Source organism: Balaenoptera physalus (assembly GCF_965194825.1).
Source record: "Balaenoptera physalus genome assembly, chromosome: 14".
NCBI classification, from domain to species: Eukaryota; Metazoa; Chordata; class Mammalia; order Artiodactyla; family Balaenopteridae; genus Balaenoptera; species Balaenoptera physalus.
The window spans coordinates 86,097,544-86,116,796 of record NC_138893.1 but is presented as its reverse complement, the minus strand read 5'-3'; the positions used below and the strand labels follow the sequence as shown (position 1 = coordinate 86,116,796).

General features: G+C 51.1%; 1 protein-coding gene across 5 annotated transcripts in view; it reads left to right on the top strand.

Moving 5' to 3' along the window:
• The window catches only part of ADAMTS14 (ADAM metallopeptidase with thrombospondin type 1 motif 14), a 92,726-nt gene that overhangs the window by 19,307 nt on the left and 54,166 nt on the right, over nt 1-19,253 (top strand). For all 5 annotated transcript variants that reach the window (XM_082424410.1, XM_082424409.1, XM_082424412.1 and 2 more), the window contains exons 3-4: nt 5,696-5,852; nt 11,365-11,555. In XM_082424410.1, the coding sequence (XP_082280536.1) occupies nt 5,696-5,852; nt 11,365-11,555 (348 nt within the window). The remainder of the gene's footprint in view (nt 1-5,695; nt 5,853-11,364; nt 11,556-19,253) is intronic.

Here is a 19,253-nt window from a genome sequence, read left to right as displayed (position 1 = left end):
CAGCGTGCTAGAGTTAGGTGAGCAGGATGGTGGGGGGAGAGAAGGAGACACCCGCAATCAAGGTTTCTGAGGTTGTAGCAGGTGATGTGATCTCGGGGGCAGCCTGGCTGGCAGTGGCTGGGGATAGAGGTAGGTGGCCCTGTTGGGGGCGAGCCTAGTGGAAGCCACTTGTGATTCTCATGCCATTCCCAGTGTGTGCATCACCCAGCCTCCACTTGCTGGGTTTACTTTTGTTTCCTCCAGTGGAGCAGTTTCAATCTGAATTTGCTGGAAGCCTAGAACCTGAGACAGCACAGCTGGCAGTAAAACCCTCGTAATGGAATTTCCAGAACAAGTTCAGGCCGGAGAATGCACTCTCCTTGGGAGGTGGCAGGATGGTAGGGTTGGCGGTGGCCTGCTCTGCTTCTTTCCCTGCTGGGGAGGCCCCACATAGGCCGGCCTTGGAAGGAGAAGGAAGGGGAGACCTGGCCCACACCTCAGCTGGCTCCACTGCAGCTGCCATCTTGAAATGGGCCCTCCTTCTGGGCATTTGACAAAGGTTGGCCAATCTGAGGGGGCAGCAAGGGGGCTCGGGATTCCCCTTTCCCAGAGGGCCTGCAGCTGTCCTCTCAGAGCCAAACCATTGGCCCCGCGTGGACCCCAGGCTGGGTCCTTGCTCATTGTCTCTGCACTTGACTCAACACAGACGGACCCCTGCCCTTGTCCAAGTCTGGACTTCTGCACTGTCCAAGGTGTCCTTTGGGATCTCGATCTCTGGCCTCCCTGGAGATCTGTTTGTTGGCTCATTTTGCCTGTGCCTCCCAGTTTACACGCAAGTACATGCAATTTTAGAATAAACACGTTTATATATACACATTCCCACATACATACGAATTTCAAAATAGTATGACCTCAGTTATCTGCTGAAATATTTGGGACCTCACCCTGATGACAGACAGCTGCTGGTAACCAACTGAACTCTTCAATTATGACCCACGGCAGGACACAGGTGATTTCTAAGGCAGCAGTCACCTACCCTGTCCTCACCTGTCTCCTTCAGGTGCCCTGGAATTACACTCTGGATTTGGGGTTTTTGCCTGAGGGGAAGCTGGACTGGAAAAGCTTAGTTAGCATGGCCTGAAGGCCTTTGGATGAAGATGCAGAAGAAGCTGTCACCTTTGCAACCAAAACAGTGTCACAGCCATGTTGGAAAATTCAAACAGGCCCCTCCCTCAGCCACACACCTGCCAGGAAGGAGCCCTCAGGAGCAGCCGCATTAAAGGGTCTAGAGCAGGGCTGAGGGGGCCAGGCTTGCCCACTGGTGGGTTTCCATTCGGAGAAATTGCCTGAAGGCCTATATAGTCTGTGGCTCAATTGGATATAATCAGCTGTTTGTTGTTGTTTTTATTGCACGAAGGATATTTCTGGAATATATTTCCTACTTATTTACTGTTTCCAGAAGAATAAGTTATGGGTGAAAACAGATACAGCTGACGTTTATTTTCCATTCCACCAGAACTTATTTTCTCCCCCTTTCTTGATTTCTTATACAGAAATTTGATTTGATTTTAGTGCTTAAAATTAGCCACCACTTGTCAGAAATATAAACATCTCATAAACTGAGAGACGGGAGTAATTTGGTGAGGAGGCAGAGAGCCAGAAGGTTCCCGTTGCCAGTGTGTCTGCCCTGAGCGGTGCCTGGTTTCCTGGCCAGGGCAGCGCTGGAGGGGAGCATGGGCCAAACCTCTCCTGGTGCAGATGGGGAAACGGAGGGCCGCGGGGAGGAACTGGTCGGGCCTGCCTTGCCATGCCTTCTCCAGGAGGAGGGTCTCGGAGGCCAAGAGGGAGCCCAGACGTGGCCCAGAGCTGCCAAGGCCTGGACATGATGCCCTAAATAGATGAGGATGATCACTAGGGAGGTTCTGATCTGGATGCCAGTGGGGGGCGGTGGAGAGGGTGGAGGTGGGGCTGGTGGGATCTGCAGTTACAAAGAGGTTTGAAACTTATTTCCTAGTTTTGAAACTTATTTCCTAGCCCTTGCATATGACAGGGCTTGGGTCTTTGCCCTAAACAGTTCACTGGGTGGAAAAATAGGGGTTCTTTTAACTCTTCCCTGGGGAGAGGGCTGAGGGTATGGGGGCTAGACCAGTCCCAGGAATCCCAGGGCTTCCAGGTCTGGCAGAGGAGAGCCGGTGTGTGCGGTGTGCGGTGAGAATCCTTTCGGGTGTGTGCGTGGAGGGTGGTCAGCAGGCAGCGGGAGGGGTCTCCTCCTAAGGCTGTGCGCTGAAGTTTCTCCTCATCCTCACGTCGGTGGTGGGAGGTGGACCAGCTTCCATCGAATGTTTTCGTCCAGAGGTGGGAAATGAATATCCTGCTTGCTCTGCAAGGCCAGACCAGAGGCCCAGGGACTTGCAGTCGGGACTACGAAAGAATGTTTCCTTTGAAACATTCCTATGAAAGAATGCTCCAAGTGGGCCCCCAGGGCAGGGGCAGGGCCCGAGTGGCCTGAGGTAATAGAGCCTAGTGGTTCTAGGCTGGCCAGAGCCTAGCGCTGGGCTGGGCTGTTGTTCTAGTGCTGTCCCTTACTTGCTGGGTGACTCTGGGCAAGTTACTTAACCATTCTGAACCTCTGTTTCCTCATCCATGAGATGAGTCTAATATTAGTGCCTATCTCATAGGGTTGTCGTAAAGGTGAATTAAGACGTGTAAATGTAAGTGGCAGGTACTGTTATTAATAGCAGTGGTAATAAGACTGTTCATAAAGGGCGGAATGTAGAGAAGAGTGTTTCAACTCAGTAAGCCATTACGAGTGTCCGCACGCAGAATAGGTTACATCTTGGGAGAGGGAGCTCCCTGTCACTGGAGGCATCCAAGCAAATGTCAGAGGTCCCCTGACTGGGGATGTTGTCAGGGTATTGAAGCCTCAGACTGGGGCAGGCGTGGCCACCTTGAAAGGGAGGGGTGGGCTGGAAGGTAGTGCCTTGCAGCCCAGCGCTATGCTGTGCGCATCATTCTGGAACCTGCATCCCTCATATGAGGCACTGGGGTCTGGCGGCCACAGGGACCCAGTGGGTGATGAGGCAGGGAATGCGAGATTCTGAAGAATCCTCCTGTGTAGTGGGTTAACCAAGTCCCAGAACGGGGGAGGCTGTGATCAAGTGACCCAGTGTCGGGGGCGGGGGGCGGTAGCTGAATGGAGTCTCCTGCCCCCTGGTCTGGAGAATTCTCTGCCAGGCTGTTTCCAGAGGTGTGATGGGCAGAGAGAAACAGCAGCTACAGCCCTCAGTGAGCCTGGGTTTGTGTGAGTTTGGCCTGGGTGAAGCACAGGTTGTCTTACTTGTGCTGTGAGGGTCTCTTGCTTTGCTTGGTCCCGGGGGGCTTCGGTGGGGTGGCAACAGTGCCCTTGGGTATCAGACAGGGGTACAGAAGTTGGGATGGGATGGATGGGCGTGGGGCTTGGCAGAGAGTCTCTCTTGGCAGCCGAGCTACAGTAGCTTTGGGGGGAATGCCCTGGGCCCTCCCATCCTGCAGCCCTGTGTACCCTGGAAGACGGCTTCCTTCGGGGGGCTCTGTGGGTCCACAGTGGCAGAGGCCCTTCGACTTGACCATCACTTATGCAGGTTTGGCTCAGCCTCTGCCCACGAGCCTGAATGCATCCCCAGCCCCACACTGCCCTTCCTGCTTCCACACCTGTGCCCGGCTCCCCTACCTGCTGTGCCCTTTCCAGCTCATGTAGGTTTCTTTTGCCACCCTGTCACTTTCTGCCTTCTTCTGATGCACTGATTACCCTTCTGCTGGCCATGGAGGTCGAGCGGAGACTGCCAGTCCCAGGGTGACCCTGTGACTCAGGCCGGACCAACCACAGTCTCCCTTGGGCTGTTCCAGATGGGACTATGCCAGGAAAGCCTGCTTGTCTGTGGTGTCAGAGCAGAGATGTGCCTCTAAGAACATAGCCTTGTCCGGGAGAATGAAGCTGATGCAGAGCGGCCCATGAGGAGGGTGGAGAGGGAGCCGAGGGCACTGGGCCCCTCACTTCCAGTGCCTGCACCTGCCATGGTTTGTCCAGGGGCCAGCACGCTCCCCTTTGGTCCAAGGGGGTTCAAGTTGAATTTCTGCCCCTTACAACCGAGAGCCTGATGGATACCTGTCCCTCAGGTATATCCGCCAGTGCACCGAGCCCAAAAGTTTGGTCACCCTCTGCTCCTCTGTGGGCCCCTCCATCCAGACAATGAGCCACTCACAGCCAAAGGCTGGGCCTTATCTGTTTCTCCCTGCCCTGGGCACATGGCAGGTGCAAAAGTAAAAAAAGGGAAAGCGCTTTAAATGAAAGGACGTGTGCTTAATATAGAGTTTGACATTGTCATTTTAGTAAGCAGACCAGAACTTTTGCAGACGATTGAGTGTCACCTGATAAAATGGTTACCTTGGGAAGCTTGAAACTTATTCGGGTAATGCTGGCTATTTTCCCTAGAACGTTTTTTGGCCTCCTGATTGGAGCAGAAGTCCATCTTGGATTTGATCCAAAATGGTGTTTGCAGTTTGATGGAGAGACATAGCAGGAAGGGACGGAAGAAGATGGGCTGCCACTGGGAGTTCGGTGTTGTGTGCTCAGGAAGCCTTGAAGGGGGTTCCCTAAGAAGCCAGCTCAAAACAGGCTGAGGTGGGACAATTGGTGGAATTTTGTCACGCACAGTAGTGGCTGCTTTAAAAAGAGGCAGCTCCTATTCAAATGGGAAGGTTTATAAAAATGGTTCCTTCATTCCCTGTTTTGTGTTCACAGCTGCGTTCCCAGTGTCTGGCGCAGGGCTGGTATGTAGTAGGCACTCCGTAGGTATTTGTCGAATGAGTGAAGGAATTCAACAAGTATATATTTTTTAAGGATTGCCTCCTATTTTCCAGGCACCATGATGGGTGTCTCTTACGGCTTTATAGAGCTGATGTGTGGGTGGTAGGTAGGCGACCTGTACCACGTCTATTCACACACATCCAGTTACATGTTTCATTGGTCCCTGTGAATATTGCCTTCATTGGGACCTAATAACATGTTGGCTGGGCTTGGCCAAGGTTATATTTTTATGTTTTTATTTCCAAGGCCAACACTTCATTTTTTTTTTTTAAGGACCTGTTTTGATGCAGGCGAAAAATTAGAGTAAAAACAGCACACACTCCTGGGGCACTGTCCTGGCTCGTTTATCGTCAGCAAACATGAGCTGCCCTCCCTGGTGTGTATGCACACATGCTTTAAATCTGAAATAACAGCGCTTTGTACTGGAGTTGGGGTCCAGTGCCCACCTTAGGTAGGGATAATTAACCTTTACTGATAGGACTTTCCCTTCTTGTCTGTCTGTAGATAAAGGCAAATCCACAGGATAGTGATAGCACTTTGGGGTGCTTTGGTGTGTGTACCTAGTCCCTGTGACAGTGACCTGCCATTTTAAGCCCTGGAACCCTTTGTTTAAATGAAATGTTACGTGGAACCCCGTGCGTGTACAACACAGTGGAAGTGGATCTGCTCTGCTTGCAATGGGCATGTTGCAATGGGCACCCCCTCCCATGTCCCTGCTGGCATCCCAGGGCCTCCCAAGCCCCTAGAGGAAGAGTCTGTACTCGTGTAGTCATACTCGTTTGCGGTCACACATGCTCACCCGTTCTGCCGTGTGTTCACATCTCTTCTCTCTCCCCCTCTTTCCTCCTGCGCGCTGTGCCCCTGGTTCAGGCGGGCCTCATCCGTACAGACAGCACTGACTACTTCATTGAGCCCCTGGAGCGGGGGCAGCAGGAGACGGAGGCCAGCGGGAGGATGCACGTGGTGTACCGCCGGGAAGTCGTCCAGCAGGCGTGGACAGAGCCTCTCGGGGACCTTCACAATGAAGGTAGGCTGTGGGCGGGGCCCCCAGCTCTACCTCCGTCCACACCTCGGGGGTGTTTTTAGGTAACTTCTGGCCTGAACTTCTCAACTCCTGGCCTCAGTCTTCTCAGCTGTGTAATGGGACTGGGCCATGTAGACCTACTGCACCAGCAGAGAAATGCCGCTGGGTTTTAGGGGCTACCATAACAGACTGGAGTTGGGGGCCAGAAGGGTACTTGAGTTCCCTGAACTGTAGTCCTTGGGACTCCAGAGTCTCTGAGGGGCTCAGTGTTGCTTTGCAAGGCTGTTTCTCTGCCAAGGCAGAAGGTGGAATGGCTGCGGTAAGCTCTTCCCCCTGAAAATCATCTCAGCCCCTGGGAACCACGGGAAGGAGGTTCTTAGGGCACTTGTAGGGAGACTGCCTGGGGTCAGGCCACCGGGGTCAGGCCACCAGGGTCAGCTCTGTGTCCAACAGACCATTTAAAAATCCTACCTCCAACACTGTCTACTGTGTGACCCCAACAAGTTACTTAACATCTCTGAGCCTCTTTTTTCTAATCTGTAAAGTGGGGGCGATCATTGTTACCTCTAAGGCTGTGTGTATTATAGCGTGTATAGAAATCCCAGCATGGAGCTTAGCATGTAGTAGGTGTTTGATGAATGGTTGCTCTTATCACGGTCTTGTTATTAAGGTAACTGCTGCCATGTTAGGGTGAGAGCCCTGAGAGGGGCGTCTCTGCACCCCAGTGACCAGCACCGGAGCCTGCATACCGGCCTGCACACCTACTCAGGACGCGTGGTTGAGCGAAAGAAGCAGTGGATGCGACCTGTGCTGGTCCTGGGCCCGTGCCGACTTCATAGTCTGACTGAGCTTTGTCTCGAAGCCCCTTTGGCCACTAGGACATGAGACCCTGGGTGGAATCTGGCCATGAGTGACCACACCCTCCTGCCTGGGCCCTGGCGGGGTTGGGCCCAGTGTGAAGGAATGCCTGGAAACCAGTTGTCCCCACGTATAATGCCTCCTCTGAAGCCCCAGCTGCTCTCCCCCTGTTGCTCATAAGTGATGCTGCACTTATGTCGGCACGGTGGAGGGCTCTGCAGGCCTGGCGGGGGTGGGGGGCGGAGCTGAGGGACTGGGCGGAGCCTCGGGGGGCTGGGGAGGGTTTCAGGAGCAGGTGGTGACCATTCCCACCACCATGGCTGGGAGGAATGACAGGTCTCCCTCGGGCTCCATTTTTATCTGAGGCCAGTTCTGAATCAAAAGACCATAAGCCCTCCCTTCTGGGGAGAGACCTTGGGGAAGTCCTACTCCAGGGCTGTGAGCCTGGAACCGACCACACGGTCCACCACCACGGTCATTGGCTGGGAGGCCGAGACCGCTGAGCTCAGGGTGGGGTTCAGGCCCCGAATGCTGCTTTGACTCCCTTTCATCAGGCTGCCCGGCTGAACCTCCTGGGGGCCTGTGGGTGGCGTCATGCCCTTGGCCCATGTGGGTCCTTCCTTAGAAAGACAAGGGTGATAGGGGACTTTCTTGAAAACCTGTGACTCACTCACTCTGTTACTTTAATGCCAGCATCGCATCTGAGCCCAGTTTGTGAAGTGTTTCTGGATGCGGCTGTCTCCATTTAACATCTCGGTTAAGATGAAAGGTTTGACCTTGGAGGCTGTGCCCTGGACGTTCCCAGGCTCCCAATGCTGTCCTTTCCTCAGTCCTGCTCTGTAGCCCCCTTCCGACCCTCAGTCCTGCTCTGTAGCCGCCTTCCCACCATCCAGGTCCCTGGGGCCTGGATGCCAACAGGCCATATGTGCCTGTCGCCAGAGTTCTGGCTCCTCGGCTGGGGGCCAGGGCTGCCAGACGCCAGGGCAGCTTATCCCCTGGCCAGGCTGGGGCTTAAGGCTGCTGCTGCTTTTTCTTAATCGAGAGAAAATCCATTTTAACATATACAATTCAGTTTGGGTTTTTTTTTTTTTTTTTTTTTAACTATATTCACAATTTTGTGGGACCATCACCATTATCTAATTCTAGAACACCTCCATCACTCCCATAAAAAACCTGATACCCATGATTTAGCTGTCACTCCCGTTTTCCTCTCCTCAACCCCCTGGCAACCACCAATCGATCTTCTCTCTCTGGAGATTTGTCTCTTCTAGACATCCCCTATAGATGGAATCATACAGTCTGTGGCCTTTGTGACTGGCTTTCTTTCGCTTAGCATGTAGGGTTCACCCGTGCTGGAGCATATGTATCAGTACTTTACTCCTTTTTATGACAGGGTAATAGTCCATCCTGTGGAGAGACCACATTTTGTTTATCTGTTCATCTGTTGGTGGACATTTGGGTTGTTTCCATTTTTTGGCTATTATGATAATGCTGCTATGAACATTCTTGTACAAGGTTTTGTGTGAACGTATGTTTTCAATTCTTTTGCATATATACCTAAGAGTGGATTGCTAGGTCCTCTGACTACACTGTGTTTAACTTTTGGGGGAACTGCCAAACTGTTTTTCAAAGCAGCTGCACCACTTTACATTCTCATGGGGCTTCTTGGGTGGGCTCATTGAAAGTTCCCAGTGACCTGCTGCCCTCACCCCTCCTCGCTTTGAGGATTCCCTATGTCTGGCCCGAAGGATGAGAGACACATAAAAGAGGGTGTGACTGGAACATCTCCAAGGTCTATAGCTGATGTCAGCAGGCCCTCCCCAATGCCCCTTACTGTTTTTGTTGAGAGAGAAACCTGGGTGGACCCGGTTAGGGTGTGATAATGGGGAGTGGCAGGTCTGGGTTTACATTCTGGCCTTTTGCCATGAACTTGCTGTATGACCTGAGATGAGTCAGGTAACCTCTCTGAGCCTCCCTTTGACAGGCCTGGCAGGGAGAGCTGTGAGGGGTCCAGTTCCCCGTTTCACTTGCAGTGCTGAAATCTCCAGGCACTGCTCATGTGTTGGAAGTGGCTGTTATAGTCTACTCACTCCATGGAGAGAGCCCTTGCCCCTCCTCCTCCCCTTCTGGGGGTCTTCTCCCCTCCCAGGAATGTGTCTCTGGGCTGCTGCACTCACTGTTGGACTCAGACAGCAGGGCCACCAGGAGCTCTGGTGCAGTGTCACCTGCAGGGAGAGAGGCATTGGCCTCAGGGGCAGTGAGGGTGGGCACCAGCCTGAGCCCTGCTCACCAGGCTGTGCATTGTTCAGAGGGCCGGCTGCCCACTTCTGGTTCTCCACTAGGCCAGTGGCCATTCATTTTCCCAACTCTTTTTTTTTTTCCATAAATTTATTTATTTATTTATTTTTGGCTGCGTTTGGGTCTTCGTTGCTGCGCGCGGGCTTTCTCTAGTTGCAGCGAGCAGGGTCTACTCTTTGTTGTGGTGCACGGGCTTCTCATTGCGGTGGCTTCTCTTGTTGTGGAGCACGGGCTCTAGAGCGCAGGTTCAGTAGTTGTGGCTCGCGGGCTTAGTTGCTCCACGTCATGTGGGATCTTCCCGGACCAGGGCTTGAACCTGTGTCTCCTGCATTGGCAGGCAGATTCTTAACCACTGCACCACCAGGGAAGCCCAGCATGCGGACTCTTAGTTGTGGCATGCAGACTCTTAGTTGTGGCATGCGTGTGGGATCTAGTTCCCCAACCAGGGATTGAACCCGGGCCCCCTGTATTGGGAGCGCAGAGTCTTACCCACTGGACCACCAGGGAGGTCCCCATTTTCCCAACTCTTAAATCTAGTGCTTTCCTTCCTTTGCACGATAGCACTACTAACCAAAGGGAAAACAGAAACAGTAACATGGAGCCCTGTGGTTCCCTGTTGCCCTGTGCTCAGATTTCAGTCCCTGAAGTACCCATGTGCATGGAGGCTTAGAGGCAGAACTTGGGTGTCCGTTGATTCATTCCTGAGGGTCACCTGCACTGTGGGCGGTGTCTCCTTATACTCGCAATAGATCCTGCAGGTGCAGCTCCCTCTGCTCGGGGCCCTGTGTTCCCCGTGCTCCAGCAGGTTGTCTCCTGCTCCCCGCCAGCCAGCTCAGATGTGCCCTTCTCCAGAAGCCTTCCCCAGCTCCCCAGTCCCGGTTTGGGTCTCGGTGTGGAAGCCTGCCCTAGTCAGTCCTACTATAGCCCTTGACGTTACTCTATTGATACCATCTGGTTTCTTATCTGTCATCTGCAGTAGGCAGGGGGACTCAAGGACAGGGCCCTGCCTTCATCACCCACCCACCCTCCCTCAACCCTTCTAGTAAGTGTGGGGACCCTCCTGCAGCCACACCTCTGGATACATGCTGGGATTGTAGTGGTGGCATCTTTACAGCCTCAGCCCCTGGCCCAGTCTTGGGGGTGGGGGGGTTCTCAAATAACAGTGGATAAATGAATAGTCTTAGAAATCAGTGCACAAGTATCAGAGCTTCAGGGTAGGATGGCAGGAAAGTCATTAAATTCAGTTGAAGCTTTCTCGAGGGACCCCAGCCTCCTGTCCTGCTTTCATAGCTTTCCCTATGGTGTCCTCATGCACCCTCACTCCACTGCCCCAACAGATATTGCTCCAGTCCTTATTCAGGCTATGGTGTAAATGACTGATAACTGCTTGAGGTGTTACCTTTCTAAGTAGCAGTATGTTTCAAAGCAAGGCCTTTGGATTCAGACAGACATGGACACACTACTTTGAACCTTAGTTTGTTTGCCTGTATAATGGGGTCGATAACCTGACAGAGTTGCTGTAAGGACTGGATTGGATTGTATTGGATTAGATTAAGGGTCAGAAACTAAGGTCCATGGGCCAAATGTGGCCTACCACTTGTTCTTGTAAATAAAGTTTTATTGGGACCTAGATAGACTCATTTGTTTACGTATTGACTGTAGCTGCTTTTATGCTCCAACAGTCGAATTGAAGGGCTGAGACAGAGACCAGAAGGCCCACAAAACCTAAAATATTTACTATCTGATCCTTTGCAGAAAAAGTTCGACAACTCCTAGATAACATCATACAAGTTAATAAATGCTGGTTAAAGAAATAAATATTTTGCTTTTAGCCAAAAGGCCAAAGCTGTGATGGTGAAATTTGGAGTTGCTGGCGGTGATTGGGAGGGATTTGAGGGGCACAGGGCATGCTCCAGGGGTCCTTAAAAATGCCCCACATAGGCCACGGTAACATCACAATTTTTTTCCTTTATTAAGATGTTTACACCCAGTGCCACCTTTGATTTTTACAGCAAGCTTGTGGGGCAAGAGATCAAGGATTATCCCTCCCCATGTCACAGTAGGGGAGGGGAGCCTGGAGCAGCGGCGGGGCTTGGGCTAGGACGCACAGGGAGGTGGGACCGAGTAGGAACTGGAACCCGGGCCAGTTCTCACCTCTCTGCTCCTCATTGCCTCAGGGACTTGCCGTGTCCTCACGCCAGGGAAAGGGCTCATGCCCACCAGTTACCTGGTATGGCACAAACCCTCATGCTGCCTTGGCTTTCAGAGGCAGGGAAAGGAGCACACGTGACGGGGGCCGCGTCATGGTGACAGTCCCTTATATGGATTTGACCTCGGTTTCTTCCCGTCCCGGTTCCAGCTTTTGGCCTGGGTGACCTTCCCAACCTGCTGGGCCTGGTGGGGGACCGGCTGGGGGAAGCAGAGCGGAAGCGGCGACATGCCAAGCCGGGCAGCTACAGCATGGAGGTGCTGCTGGCGGTGGACGACTCGGTGGTGCGCTTCCACGGGAAGGAGCACGTGCAGAACTACGTCCTCACCCTCATGAACATCGTGAGTGTCCCCGAGTCCCGGGGCTGGGGGCAGGGGCTGGGGTGGGGGCCACCGGCGCTGGTCAGATGGACAGTTTCTCCTGGGCCTGGTGTTTTCTGGGCAGACCCGGGGAAGTCACTGCCTGCTCCTTAGTCCAGAGGGACAGCGGTTTCCGTGGTGAGATGGGCCTGAGCAGGCACGACGTCCATCCCAGGCCGCAGCGTGGTCTCAGCTGTGCATGCCTGTGCTGAGGTGCCTACAGGCAAACCAGAGCCCGTGGCCAGTGGCTTCTGGGCTTGGACACATTCAGAGCCTGGGTCGGGCATGGCCGGGGGCCTCACTTGCCTTAGAGTTGAAGGGACTTCCCTGAGATTCATCATCTGGAGAAAATGCCCAATCCCAGGCTGGGGAGACTGGCTAGTGAGCTGTCAATCTGCTAGGGGGGATCCGAGGCCCCCAGTATGGGCCTTGGGTGTTCACAGAGATCAGACGGGCAGGGAAAATGAGGGTCACGGGCAAATTTTGAGACTGTGAAGCAGAGAGGCCATGCACTGTCCAAAGTGGGTGGTCACTGCTCAGCTGCCATTGGAGGCTCTCATGCCGAGATGCAGGGCTCTCGTCACAGAAAGGCCAGTTTTTTAAAGAAAAGTCAGAAATGCAGACAGTTTTGTTTTTTTAAAAAACTTTTTATATGGAAAATTTAAATTGAGGTATCTAAGTGAAACACCCAATTTTTAAAAATGCTAAAATAAAAAAACCCACTGAGAATGCTGAATAAAACCTTACATTACAACACCACATTTGGCCTGTGGGCTACAGTTGGGCACCTCTGACCTAAAGGGGCAGAGACGAGGGAGACCAGGGGAAAGGAGGGTGAAAGCGTCAGGGGTGGGCTTGCACTGTTTCTCTTCCGGCAAGAGGCCTTTGTCAGAGGCGCCTGCGGCTGTGGCTCTGGGAGGATGGGGACCGGTCTAGGCGCAAGTGGGACCTACGGTGGAAACTGCTCAGGCCTCGGCCGTTTGCTGGGGAGACGGGGCAGGACCTCAGGCCCTCCTTTATGAAGCCAGGTGGAGGGGTGACGTGGGGGTCAGGCCCCAGCTCAGAATACTAGGGTGCTGTGGAGTTCAGGCAGGAGGAGGCAAGCACCCCATCAACAGGAGACAACAGGGCAGGGCCTTCACCTTGGAGTCTGCAGGGGACCCAGCTCGACGGCTCATCATAAACATTTATCCGGAATGTAAGAGCTGAGAAGGAAAACATATATACATAGTGGGACCTCTTTATTTTATTTAAAAAATTTTTTTATTGGAGTATAGTTGATTTACAATGTTGTGTTAGTTTCAGGTGTACAGCAAAGTGAATCAGTTATACGTGTACATATATCCACTGTTTTTTAGATTCTTTTCCCACATAGGCCATCACAGAGTATTGAGTAGAGTTCCCTGTGCTCTACAGTAGGTCCTTATTAGTTATCTATTTTATATATAGTAGTGTGTATATGTCAATCCCATTCTCCCAATTTATCCCTCCCTCCCCCTTCCGCCCTGGTAACCATAAGTTTGTTTTCTACATCTGTGACTCAATTTCTGTTTTGTAAATAAGTTCATTTGTACCAGGTGGGGCCTCTTTAGAAAGCCAAAGTTTCCAGCCCCTGCATGGGCCTCCACTGGCCTTAAGGTTAGGGTCCTCTCACCTGAGGCCTGTAAGAAAGTTGGCTGGCTGCATTCTCATGCAGACCAAAAGGTGACTGCAGGGGGGCCAGGGCTGCGATAGGATCAACTTACACTCAGTCTAACATGGAAGGTTCTTGGAGGCTGTGACGGACGTGCAGCCAATCACAATGATCACAGTAATGCGTGGCGAGGAACGTTAGTGGATTGGCCAAGAGCGTGGGCTTTGAAATCAACCAGTCTGGCTCTGCCCCTTCCTGTCTTTTGACCTTGGGGGCAAGTCAGAACCCCAAAACACCAACCCTCTCGAGTGTCCCTTTTTTGGGGACTTCAGGTCTTATTTGCGGCACGTGGGTTCTTTCATCGCGGCGTGTGGACTTCTGTCTAGTTGTGGTGCGTGGGCTCTAGAGCACATGGGGTCTGTAGTTTGCGGCACGCGGGCTCTCTAGTTGATGCGCACGGGCTTAGTTGCCCTGTGGCACGTGGGATCTTAGTTCCCCGACCAGGGATTGAACCTGCGTCCCCTGCATTGGAAGGTGGATTCTTTACCACTGGACCACCAGGGAAGTCCCTCCCCACTTTCAAAACAGCATTACCTGGGGACTTCCCTGGTGGTCCAGTGGTTGGGACTTCACTTTCCAGTGCAGGTGGTGTGGGTTCGATCCCTGGTCGGGGAGCTAAGATCCCACATGACTCGTGGGCAAAAAACCAAAACGTAAAACAGAAGCAATATTGTAACAAACTCAATAAAGACTTTAAAAATGGTCCACGTTAAAAACAAAAACACAAAAACAAAAACAAAAAACCAAAAAAACAAAATAAAACAAAAAAACCCCAGCACTACCAATACTTACTACGCAAGGGTTTGGGGAGATTAAATGAGGCGCATAGCACATAGCATGGTACCTCGCATGGCATAAGCTCCCAGTAAGTGGTTGGTAATAATAATATGGCTTTCATGAGGGAAGTGGTAACACATTTCTGGGAACTAAACAGTTGATGAGCAGAAGTGTCAACTCCATGGTCATGCCAATCCCCCTGGCAACATTTGTGGGAAAATAAAATGCTGCCTGTGCTGTCTGGGGTCCATAATCCAGCCACATGGGAGGCGAGGTGGCTCTTAGGAGGGCATGCAGCCAGCCCCTTGTAAGCTGTGTGACCTTAGGCAAGGGACCTGTATTCTTCGGAATGTGTAGCTTGTAAGTGATGGAAAAAGACTTCAAGCTAGGTTAAGAAAAACAGGACTAAAAGAAATAGGCCAGGTTGTGGAAGGGACGGGATGGAGCTGGCTATAAGTGTAATTGATACTAGAGGCTTACATGGACTGTTTTTAGGTTCCCTTCTCTCTGTGTGACATCCTAATTCTCTTTGACCAACATCTCTACGAGACAGATTCTGGCTATTAGCATCATGAAGCTCTTTTTTTTTTTTTTTTTTTCAGTTTTTTAATTAACGTATAGTTGATTTACCATGTTGTGTTAATTTCTGCTGTACAGCAAAGTGATTCAGTTATACATATATGTACATTCTTTTTTTAAATATTCTTTTCCATTGTGATTTATCATAGGATATTGAATATAGTTCTCTGTGCTAGACAGTAGAACCTTGTTGTTTATCCATTCTAGATATAAAAGCTTACATCTGCTCACCCCAACCTCCCACTCCATCCCTCCCCCAGCCCCCTCCCCCTTGGCAACCACCAGTCTGTTCTCTATGTCCGTGATTCTGTTTCTGTTTCATAGATAGGTTCATTTGTGCCATATTTTACATTCCACATAGAGGTGATATCATATGGTATTTGTCTTTCTCTTTCTGACTTACTTCACTTAGTATGATCATCTCTAGTTGTATCCATGTTGCTGCAAATGGCATTATTTCGTTCTTTTTTATGGCTGAGTAGTATTCCATTGTATATATGTACCACATCTTCTTTATCCATTCATCTATCCATGGACATTTAGGTTGTTTCCATGTCTTGGCTATTGTGAATAGTGCTGGTATAAACATAGGGGTACCTGTATCTTTTTGAATTAGAGTTTTGTCTGGTTATATGCTCAAGAGGGGTATTGCTGGATCATATGGTAGCACTATTTTTAGTTTTCTGAGGAACCTCTATACTGTTTTCCACAGTGGCTGCACCAACTTACATTCCCACGAACAGTGTAGGAGGGTTCCCTTTTCTCCACACCCTCTCCAGCATTTATTGTTTTGTAGACTTTTTAAAAAAAATTATTTATTTTATTTTATTTATTTTTGGCTGCGTTGGGTCTTCGTTGCTGTGCGCAGGCTTTCTGTAGTTGCAGCGAACGGGGGCTACTCTTTGTTGCGGTGCGCGGGCTTCTCATTGTGGTGGCTTCTCCTGTTGCGGAGCACGAGCTCTAGGCACACGGGCTTCAGTAGTTGTGGTGCGTGGGCTTTAGAGCGCAGGCTCAGTAGTTGTGGCTCACAGGCTCTAGAGCGCAGGCTTAGTAGTTGTGGCGCACAGGCCTAGCTGCTCCGCAGCATGTGGGATCTTCCCGGGCCAGAGATTGAACCCATGTCCCCTGCATTGGCAGGTGGATTCCGAACCACTGTGCCACCAGGAAAGCCCTGTAGACTTTTTAATCATGGCCATTCTGACCAGTGTAAGGTGGTGCCTCATGGTAGTTTTGATTTGCATTTCTCTAATAATTAGTGATGTTGAGCATCTTTTCAGTGAAGCTGACTCTTATTTTGCCATAGCTCCCTGGCCAGAGACAAAAGAAGTTTCCCCTGGAGTTCCCAGGCAAAAGCTCCTGGGGCTGGACTCTGATTGGTCTAAGTTCGGGTCACATGACCACACTTTGGACCAATCACTATATGCTGGAGAAGGAGATGGAGTTTCCCAAAGGAGGAGAGGGACTGGACATAGGCATGGCCACTGGAGAAATTGTTCTGAGCTCACCAGACACCCCAATCTGTATCTGTTATACTATTTAATCCCTGAGAGCCTCCATTTTTCAAAATAGTGTCTGCTCTTGGGTTGAATATGTGTTAAGTATTTAGCACACACCTGGCACATAGCGAGAACTCAAGCAATGTGTTCTTCGTTCTTATAGCTGTATTGTCTTTGTGTGTGTGTATATGTGGTTTTTGTCTAAGTCTTTGAAGGTGGGGTCCTTGAGGGTGAGAACTTTGACTTAGGCTTTTTTGAAACCCGACAGCACACAGCATAGGTGTCTAGTACAACACCTGATAGGTGATCGGTAAATGTGGAAGTGAACGGTGTCTATGGGAGAAGCAGGGAGCCAGCATGGGAAAAGGGGAAAACAGCAGATTTCTGTCTACAATGCCAGCATTAAGAGAAGAGCAGGGGTAGAAATCAGCTCCAACTACAGGAGCCCCAGGGAGGGGACGGGTGCCAGAAAGTCTGCCCCTTGCCACCTCTTTGTTTGGATACTAATTCTTTTATCCCTGAAGTAGCATGTGGTTTGCCACTCAAAAAGCAAAGGCTACCATGTGCAGCCATTTGAGAAAGAGAGGGAGGGCGGGAGGGAGGGAGGGTGGGTGACTCTGCCTATGAACACACCCACCTCACTGGAGCACTTGACCACCCACACAGACTCTATAAATTGCTAGCCCAACCTAAGACCACACAGCTGAGTACTAATCCCATTAATGGCAGAGCCAGGTTGGCCCCTGGAGCCAGCAGGTGGAGAACAGGAGGGAGAGCGGGACGGGGGCAGGGGGCAGGGGAGACCTTAGGAAGCGCTCGGTGCTGGGACCCTTGGTCCTGCATCCTGAAGACCCCAGGAGTGTGAGCTGGGCTCTATTCACAGCCCCAGAGTTTGCTAAAAGATAATTCTCAGAAAAAGGTAAAATCATGACTCTTCACACAGAAATAAAAGCAGGCGTTGTGTTAAAGATTTTACTCTACTCACTGATCAGGGAGGGAACCAGACAGATGTTACAAGCCATTCAAAAGAGAACCCAAAGAACAGAGACATTTATAGATCAGGAATTTTGAAACAAAAACGTGCAAATAGAGACAGAATTGGCTTTTTCACAGGGTGGAAGGGAAGACAGAATTTACATGTCTGCAGACAAGAGTTTTGCATTGCTATCAGTTACCTAACACTGCTGTCAGTTGTAAAGTAGCTTCTGTAGCATCAGATTCAGATAAGGCCAATAGGTGTGCTGTGGACAGTGCATAGTTTTCATGGAAGTGCACATTTTTATTCCCTGAGTTTGCGGCCTGGACTGGGTCGCAGGTAGAGAGCCCTCTCCATGGATGGCGGGGAGTCTGGTGGCGCACCTGACTTATGGGCTGCATCCTCCCTCCTGGAGCTAGAGGAGTGGCAGATTCCCTCAGGACACAAGGGCACACCCTGGATTCTGGCTGTGTGACAGGACTAAGCAACCAAATGGTGGGACCTTCCCCCCCATACCTCCCTAAGAGCTGACCTGCCAACGCCCCTCCCTTTCTGGATTCTGGTTGGGGAGTAGGGTGTGGAGAGAAGGCCTAGAGTTAGGAGTGCTTGAGAGTGGGTAGTCTGAGGAAGACCATAGAGCTCTCTTTTCCTGGGCCACGTGCTCCGTTCTCTCTCGCATCTCTCAGAGAAAGCTTCCTGTCTGGGCCCCTGCATTAAGGATTGTGTTGCTCGGCTTCTCTTTAAATGTCTCTTGGTTGAACTGAAGTGTGAGCACGGAAGCAGGTTCTGGAAGGGTAGAACAGACTTGCTGGAGCCCCACTCCCCAGCTGGCCTCAACCCCAGTCTGAGATGTCATTCATTCATTTGTTCAGAGCCAGGTGCTACGCTGCCTCAGTGGGCCTCCCCTATGCTAGGCATTTGGCAAGATGGGGGTGGGTGTGATCTGGGCTTTTATGGTCATAAGTGACAGAAACCCAGCTCGCACTAGCTTAAGCCAAAGAAGGGATTTATGGGACAGGGCAGCTCCAGGGACTCGGGCCTCAGGTCCATTAGGATGCTATCTCCTCCCTCTCCTCCCTCTCCTCCCTGCTTGTCTGCTTGGTGATATAAGCCAGCAGGAGCCAGGCTTTCTCTCCGTGGCAGGAAGGAGGACCACTGGCAACCCCAGATTCTCACACTTCCTGCTCTTAGGACCCAAAGGCAAAGGGATCCTTTCTGCCCTCCTAGGGAGGATTAGCCTGGGTTGGGTCACATGGTCATCCCGGACTAATTGCTGTGATTGGAGCATTGGCTTGGGCCCCCAGGTCTACTGCTGCGAATGCAGTCAGGTGGAGCAGTATCTCTTCCTAGAAATCAAGCAGTGAAGCATGCAGAGAGAAGAATAGCTTCCACAGTGGAGGGCTCAGATAGAGTGGAAAATGTATGTAGTCCCTTCCCTCAGAGCACGTAAACTGTTGTATGTCCACAAACAATTGCAAATTGGGGACTTTCCTGGTGGTCCAGTGGTTAGGACTCCACACTTCCACTGCAGGGGGCCCAGGTTCTATCCCTGGTCGGGGAACTAAGATCCTGCATGCTGTACGGCATGGCCAAAAAAAATAAATTAAAAGTAAAAATAAATAAATAAATAACACACCATAGTGAAAGCCTTCATTTATTCATTAAAAATACATTAAAAAGACAATTGCAAATTACATAATTTTAGAAGTCATTAGAATCATTTTTTAGCAACCACCGGGAGCCAGGCTCTTTATAAACGTGACCTCGTTTACTCAAGTCTCCCAATAACCCTGTGAGAGGTCTGAGTATCCCTGATGTCCTTACACAGAAACCGAGGCGCAGAGAGCTGGCTGTAACTTTTTGGTCTCCCATCTGGTCAGGTACGGGGCTGAGATCTGAGTGACTCTCTGTCGACTTCAGAGCCACCCTCTTCCCACGGCCTCTGCAGAGGTCTGTAGCCTCAGCCAAGTGGTGCTGTCCATGGCTGGTGACCCAGATGTCAGGGAAGAAACAACTTTTCCTCTACCCTCTTAGGTTCAGTACCTGGAGACCTGCAATTTAAACTGACAAAAGACAGATTAGCAAGAGAAAAAGAAAGTTTGTTTATGTGTGCAATGTGCATGTCCGTGCAAGTGCTCAGTGATGAGTAACTCACAAAA